Source organism: Phaethon aethereus (genome assembly GCF_964289735.1).
Source record: "Phaethon aethereus genome assembly, chromosome: 3".
NCBI classification, from domain to species: Eukaryota; Metazoa; Chordata; class Aves; order Phaethontiformes; family Phaethontidae; genus Phaethon; species Phaethon aethereus.
Window position 1 is genome coordinate 116871716 of NC_138576.1, and position 7987 is coordinate 116879702.

General features: G+C 36.4%; 1 protein-coding gene across 1 annotated transcript in view; it reads right to left on the minus strand.

Annotated features, from left to right (window-relative positions):
• Nucleotides 1-526: 526 nt before the first annotated feature.
• HNRNPLL (heterogeneous nuclear ribonucleoprotein L like) overlaps nt 527-7987 on the minus strand; it is a gene marked incomplete at both ends in the record, with an annotated part of 25974 nt that continues 18513 nt past the window's right edge. Inside the window, 7 exons of the mRNA XM_081998621.1 lie at nt 527-582; nt 2286-2384; nt 2502-2559; nt 3520-3721; nt 4128-4249; nt 4413-4630; nt 6294-6365. Coding sequence (XP_081854747.1) covers nt 527-582; nt 2286-2384; nt 2502-2559; nt 3520-3721; nt 4128-4249; nt 4413-4630; nt 6294-6365 — 827 coding nt within the window. The remainder of the gene's footprint in view (nt 583-2285; nt 2385-2501; nt 2560-3519; nt 3722-4127; nt 4250-4412; nt 4631-6293; nt 6366-7987) is intronic.

A 7987-nucleotide genomic window follows, 5' to 3' on the forward strand; every position in this document is an offset into this window, starting at 1 on the left:
AATCAAGTCTATACTACTAAAAATTCTGTATGTGCAACATTAACCTGATTAAAGCATTTTATAAATACAAGCTTTTTAGTATTGCAACATACTTCACTAAACATACTTAAAAACAAGTTCTACATTTAAAATTCTGATGTAATAGTTCTATCTGCCAATTAAAACTACAAATGGAAAAATAATTGCTAATCTTTAACATTATCGAAAATGCAAATATATTTCGTTTTTGGAAGAAAACAATCTTCTTTATACTACTGGTGCTTCTTTAGACATTTGAAGATCCTACACTAACAAAATACAAATTTTGTAGTAAGCTTACAACACGTACTTCTCAGAGGCAAAAAGAAAAAAATCTGTTTTGTATTTATGAAGGAACATACATTTATTATAAAACAAGATAGAAGATATTAGAATTAAGTTGAAACAAGGCAACATTAGAACAACCACTTTAGAGCTTTGTGAATGAAGTATAGTTTTAAACTTGCAAATTAAGGTGAACGTAGCTCTTAGCATGCTGTCCTCTCCTCTATAAATGGGATGAAGTAGAGAAGCAAAGCTTCAAGGTGTAAGGGTTGGAGCCATCTGTCAGGAGACAACATATAACATACTCAGGGCATTTTACTGAGCATAGGTCTCCTGCTGATCAAGATCACCATGCATAATCTGACAAGTTTGCCAATTTGGTAGATTTGGCTCACACCCCCTGACCTACCCCCACCAGTTGCCTGCAGACACCAGATGAAGTGTAAAGTAGATGTTACTGATAGTCTACCAGCATTTTTTAGACATAAAAACAAAGTGATGGATCTGGTCGCAAAGGAATGTAGACAGAATTCCAAATATTGTAGTATACGCAAGAAAGACTTCACCATGATGACTGCCCCTCCTCCTAGCTGAACTATTTATAAAAGCAGTATTTAAAAGGTAATTTCAAAGGCAAAAGGCATAGATATTTAAGGAAGTCAAGACTTAGAATGTGGCATTTCTATCAGAGACAGATGGGCACTGGACAGTATTTACACGTGTTTGACTGAGAAAGAACTGCAGGATGTCCAGCACACCCTTCAGGCCTCTACAGAAAGCAAAGCACAAAACAACCCCCCCTCTATTTGAAAAGGCTGCTCAGATCCACAGATGGCAGCACTCATTAGTGTCTCAGGTAATGGAAGATATGTCCTCCTGGTTCAGCGAACCTCAGACAATCTTGTAACAGCAAGTCTTAACCAGCAGTCCTTGTTTTAAAATACTGTCTTTTCCTGACATAGCTATATTTGATTATACATTAGGGTTTGCCTATTTCATATTGAAAGAGTAAGTTCTTCTGCTGTTATCGCCTCTCCAAACTGAGATAGATCTGAAATTGTGAACAATATGTTATCAATAATACCTTAAAAAAATATTCTGCCCCTGAAGTAATCTCAGTCCATTATTGAGAAGGTGGACAAACCTTCTCAACAGGGGTGAGGATGGGAGGGAGGGATAGGAAAGATTTCAACTGTTAACACTTGACAGGGAGACAAATTCAGAATAGTTTGGAGAAGGTAGTTTAAAATAATATTAGACCCTGGGCTGGATTCAAAGTTATGTCTGTGAACACCTGGAAAAATTCCATTTAATCCAGTGAACGATGTTAACTGTCCAGTGCAGATCTGTCCTATTGTGTACTTGTTTAGCAGGTAAACTCCCTCTCCATTCCTACCAGTTTGGAGCTAAACTCAGCTTGGCCTCGCGATTTCTGATTTGAAAAAGAACCCACTACAGAAGCAGTTAATTCAGAGCAGTAAGCTGTGTGACTTAAGAGAATCTTCTGCCTAAAGATACTGCAGATTTCTCTGCATTTATTGTGAAAGATATGAAAAGCTTCAGTAAGACATTATCCATTAGGTTTGATTTTGATGACAGTGGATTTTAATACTTTTCCTGCCTGCCCTCTTTTTATCCCAGACCAGTTTCTTCCCCCCCTCCCCCATCTTTCCATAACTTCAAAGTTGCAGAGCATATTTTGAGTCCTACAGGCTGACTCAAAAACTAAGAGGAAGGAGTGCCATTTAGATAGAAACTAATGGAAACGATAGATTAAATTATATAGTATTTATATACTGTAATACAGAGTACAGTATATGTATATAGCTATAAAATATAGCACATATACATATACTAAGAACGATGCAGTTTTTGGCTGCAGACTGAGCTGCTGAAGCCTTATGTTTTACAAAGGCAGTATCAACATGAAAGAAAACAAGAAAAAAAAATTATAGCAGTTAAGATCAGTAAAATTTACTTACTTGGGACTCTTATCTGGTAGTGATTAAGTACAGTGAGAGCTTCCACTGCGTCTGTCTTACATTCCCATTCCAACAGACCAGACAGTGTTTTGGCAGAAGCTGTCAAAGTGAGAAATAAAAAAGGGAAGGAGGGAATGAGTAACGTCTCCTGACAGTGTATGTTTTTATCAAAACTGTAATTCAAGTAAGTCCCCAAACAGGTCAAAGTTTACTTACGTTTTGGATCAAACACTTTGTATTTAATAAAGCTGAGAACTTCATGATCCTCACATAACTGTCACAAAAATAAAATAAGAGGTAAAACTCCAAGTAAAAATGCATATAAACACATTATCAAAAACCCCAAGTTCCTGGAAGACACACACAAAAAGGAAAATACTGACTCTTTAAGAGGATCTTCCAAGAATTTATGTCAAATTATTATTTAAAAAATATGCTGTGATTGTTAACTCTTTAGAATACCATTCTATAGTATACAAAACAATGGTCCTATATCTGTGCTGTCCCATGATAAATATGATTATATATGCACAAAAATTGTTAAGAATACCAGTATCACTACTACCTCAAACAACATATTTAAATAAAAACATGTTCTTTTTTACATTCCCACTTCAATACAGTAGCTCAGAAGTTGTACATACAAGCACACCACTCGTGAACCAGAGTTATCTTTCAGACAGAGCTTAGAAAAAAAAAATACCTTTATTGAACTGAAAAAGAACTCACTGAACTGTCATTGGTTTTACCACTGCCTCTACTTGAGAGGCCCAGTATTGCATGTTTTAAGCATCCAGAGTTCATTTAGGACTCAACTGTGCACATTTTCCAGGTGCATGCTTCTCCATTCCAAAACATCTGAGCAATCATTACAGTAACCATCTCAGGGAGTCAGTAAATCTTCTGTGAATTGTAGTCCTAACTTTCCCTGTATTTGGCTTTGTGTGAGTCTTTCCCCCTTCTTCCACAAAAAACACATTAAGCTCCTCAACTTTATTTCCAAGACCTTGCTTCTCACATAAAAAAGCAAACAAACAAACAAAGAATGCCAGAATTGTGAAAATATAGCACCTTCTATATAGGAGAGGTTACAAACCTATTTTAAAAAACAGTTCTCTTCCAGTAGCTATGCTGTAACTATCTCAGTTATTTCTTTTAAAAAGTAGCATAGTGTAAAATAAAGGTAGGCTAGAGCCCCAAAGCACTACATATCACAGACATTTAAACTGCCTACCTTTACAAATGTTTCTTCAGTTACACACAGGGGGACATTATAATAATGCAGCACACAAGAGGGTGGTTGGATGATGTTCTTAGATGCTTGGCCAGCACTGGTGAAGCGATTATTCTTACTCATTGCAAAATCCTTGTAACTACTCGTTCCATCCTCCAGTTCAAATATCTGGCTTGGAACTACTGAATGCTGCTTGGAAACACTGGGATTTAAGGATATATACAGTTAAAGTTTCTTAAGTAATTAAGACTTGCATATGTTGTACACAGATTATTGATCTAATCATAACGGAGCTGACATTTCTTTACAATGATTTGAAATAGGAGAACAAGATGGCTTGGATCTGACACCTTCCTTAAAAAAAAAAAGTAGAAAGGATAGGTAAGACACATTAGAGAACACAGTTTATTAACAGCCAATCCATGTAATGCCCATATATTTTGTTAATATAAACAATAGTAAATAAAAGTATAAATAGTAATAAATAAATAGTTATAAATTGGAAATCATAACTCCAGCAATGATAGCAGAATAACGGGATATTGTCCGTTTGCAACCTCATTCCATCTGCCCACTGGTAGAATATTGATCTGATAAAACATATTTACCAGACATTAAGTCTCTTTCCAAATAACTTGACATTGTTGAGATGTGTGACAGCTCTTTCCACAGCATACTCATCACCCATTTCAACCAGTGCCGTGCCTGGAATAGTCTTCATGAATTTCACCTACCATAGACAAGGAAAAAAAAAAATGACATTGCAACAAACAGCTCAACCAAGTGGTTTATAAGTTATTAGGAAATATTTTTAGACCATCTCAGCCAAGCTTTTTCCAAAACAATTAAAGTTACAATAGTAGTTTCCAAGTTTTTAATAAATTATGCCTTACCTTCTCAATGTTTCCATACAAGCAGAACAGGTTGAAGACCCTTGAACAGTTCATCTTTAGCTGATGCAACCCACTAACCATGACAACTGACCCAGAAGGATTTCCGCCATGCATGTAAGAGGAGGATGCCTGGGGCAACGGGTAAGCAACAAGTTCTGGAGTGTCCCGGGATCCCATTCGGTACCGGCTTGGCAAGGGCAATAAAGGACCATGTGACCCTAAGAAGATGGAAGACCATGCTTTCATATTGTTTGAAACAAGTTTCACTACTTAAATGCACTAAAACCCACATACATAATGCATATTTAAAGGAGCGGGGGAAACAATGTTACAGCAGTTTCCATTAATTATTTTTCCAATTAAAAAAACAACAAAACAAAAAACCCAAAACAAAACAAACCCTCTTCTATTCCCTAATCTCTTCTTACATTACCAGACAAGAAGGAAGGAGCTGTTTCATGGTGTTGTTTTTATACAAAAGTGAAAAAAGGGTATTTCAGTAATTATAAAAATAGTATCTTCCCTGCACCATACAAAACATTTGCACATAAACCTATCAGAAGCAATATTTAAAATAAACCTTCAGCAATATTGATATGTCTACTTATAGAGCTAGATGACACTGAGAAAGAATATTACAAAGTAAGGAAAACAAACGAAAAGGAGTGAACTTTAAGCCAGAGGTCAGGAGACAAGATGACACAGCTCTTTCCCAGAGACAAGAGGTTAAGTCAGAAGACTGCCTGTCTACAAACAGCTCATTTGTAAGAAACAGGAATACTTAAACTCCTGCATTAATGCAAAATGAATGCTGTCCTATTTTCCACTACAGGTAAAGTGACAAGTTTCAGTGAAATAAACAATTTTTTTTTTTTTTTTTTTAATGAAGAGACATTACTAGTATGCAACACTTCTGCTTATAGAAAACATCAGTACTACAGACCAAGGAGAGGATCCCTCTTCTTCTGAGACAAAAATAATGTGAAATTCACATCAGACAAGTATAAAAAGAACCTTTTGTCCTTTTTTCCCCAGCAAAAAGCAGTAATGAGGGGGAGACAGTGGTATAGGAGGAGACAGACACATTATTTAATGTAGAAAGGTATATCAGAAAAATTAAAAAAGAACATCAGTGAATAAATACAAGGTGGCACTTGGACATTCTGGAAATTTGAAGAAACTTCAGAAATAGTAGGTAGAAGGTCAACCTACACTGTAAAATATAAATACATTTGCAAAGAAAGAGACAAGACAAATCACATTGCATCTAAGGGTTAAGAGAGTAAATAAGTAGAGAAGTCACATCTAACTGGGGACTTTAGTTTCTCAACCCTGAGTTCCTGGTCCAACACATGAAAGCGACAGCAGATCTTCATTTACAGATGGCACCGGTAAAAACTGCAGCACTAATTCCACATCATTCTTATACAGTCACATAGCTATACCTTTTCAACATTAGCTAAATTAGAAGAAACGCAAAGTCCACAATTCACAGCTTTGCATGCAAGAACAAAGAACTCTGTTGAACCAAATCATTGATCAAGCTATGTTGCCATTTTCTGCAAGAAAACTGCTTTCCCAGTACATATGTCATTTTCCATCCATTGCTAGGGTGATAGCAACTTAAAGAAAACAGTCTTCCAAGGAATAAATTTGTGGAGCTGAATGCTCTCTATGAAAGGAAGAGGTACGGCAATAAACGCACATAGATTTCAGTGAATCACCAGCATTTTCAGAATGTGGACTGGCAGCACCACACATACAGCACAGTAGTGAACTACTCATTGCTGTAGGAGTCTGCAGTTAAGCATTGATTGAACATTTAGAATTCCACAGAACATGTAAAGAAATCATAACCACCTGTCATCCTACATTACTTACCATAACCATCATGTCTAAATGATGATGGGTGCTCTCCCAAAATAGCTTGCCTCTGGCGGCCCTTCCCTCTGTCTAACACGTAGGAAGGGAAAGAAAACAGTTTAGTACGCTCAACTGTACGCTCAATTTTTCCAGTTAAGACACAAAGCTTCTAGTTAAGAAGCAAAAAAGTAATCTGAGTCCTTGTTAATTTTATAAATGACTTCTCATTCATTATACATCTAAAACCACAAGCTGTAGCCACAGGACACCAAAATTAATAGACTGCCATCTGTATAACAAATTGCACTTAAGTTGATTGGGGGCAGTGGCCAATAAGGAGATGCAGACATTTAAAGTTTATGGAAATACCCAATAGTTTTCTTAAACAAACACCACACATTAGTATAGATAACACCATACAGCAGGATTTACCTATGTGTCTCTTAAAACAAATTTGAAATGCAGTACTTTTGAAAGACAGTACCTGAATCATAATATTAGCTTCAACAGCAACACATTTTCAAAGTGGGCTTCTTTCAAGAAGTTTCAGCATAAGCCAACAACAACCTGTATTACATGGTTTCATAATCAGTAAACAGAGAGCATTACATATGTGTACATATATATTTACAGAACACCTACTGATTTATGGGCATGCTGAAAGGATTGTACATTATTGCATTATCAGCAGCACATAACAGTTCAATTGAAAAAAGACATCACTGAAAAATGCACTTAAACAACGGCCAATCCTTTAAGAAAACCCAGTTCTCTAGGTTATAAAGTTAAGCAAGAGGTCTACATTACTGGAGGAAACCAGTGCAAGGCAGCCAAAGCTGTACTTTCTAATCAGATCCATGCTGCATGACAAAGAAAATCTAAATTTCCAGATTTCTTTGTGGTAAGCAACAACGGATTTCTCAGAATTAAAAAAGCCACATTGAAAAGATAGGGCAAGACATTTATCAGTTTACAACAGTTCCCAGGAAATTTAAGTGCGACTGCTGAAAATGGCAACTCCAGCCCAATGCAGCTGGAGGTATTCCCCCTGAAAAACATCAACTATTCGCATTAGACAACACAACAGTGGGAAATGAAAACACATGTGCCCTTTCTGCTCAGGATTTTGAGGACAGGTTCCAAGTCACTTTGGCAATAAAGCCTCAAGAGAGAACAGTGCTGAATGCTTTCAAATATATAGAAGAAAGATTACTTCTGTCAAGTTTTGTTTTTTCCATTCCCTTTTCAGGGTAACAGCTCCAGTTCTTGTCTCTAGAAACCAAACAGGCAGTCATATCAAGTATTTTGAGCATTTATACTGCATGCAGTAATCATCTTTCAGAAAAAAATCAAGTTTGTAATTCCAGTCTGTGGAGATAAATCCTTTGAAACTGCCCACATTAAAGGACCATATTCTTCAAATAAAGAATTTTGGGAGAACAGAGTTTGACAAATATTTTCTCCTCATGATGGTGTAAGCCCACTGTTCTCTCCTTGACCCATTCCTGTTCCTTCCTTGAACTAAGTCCTTCAATTGTGCCCGTACAAATACTTGTGCAAGCAGGCACTGAAACATGAGAACTGATCTGTGTTAAAAATAATTCTGAAAGGAAAGATTCTTTATAACCTAGTTTAAGTTTGGAGGTTGTTGGTTTTGGGGTTTTTTTTTAAATCAGGTCCTTGCGTCACTGCATATGCTGGTATTACCACCA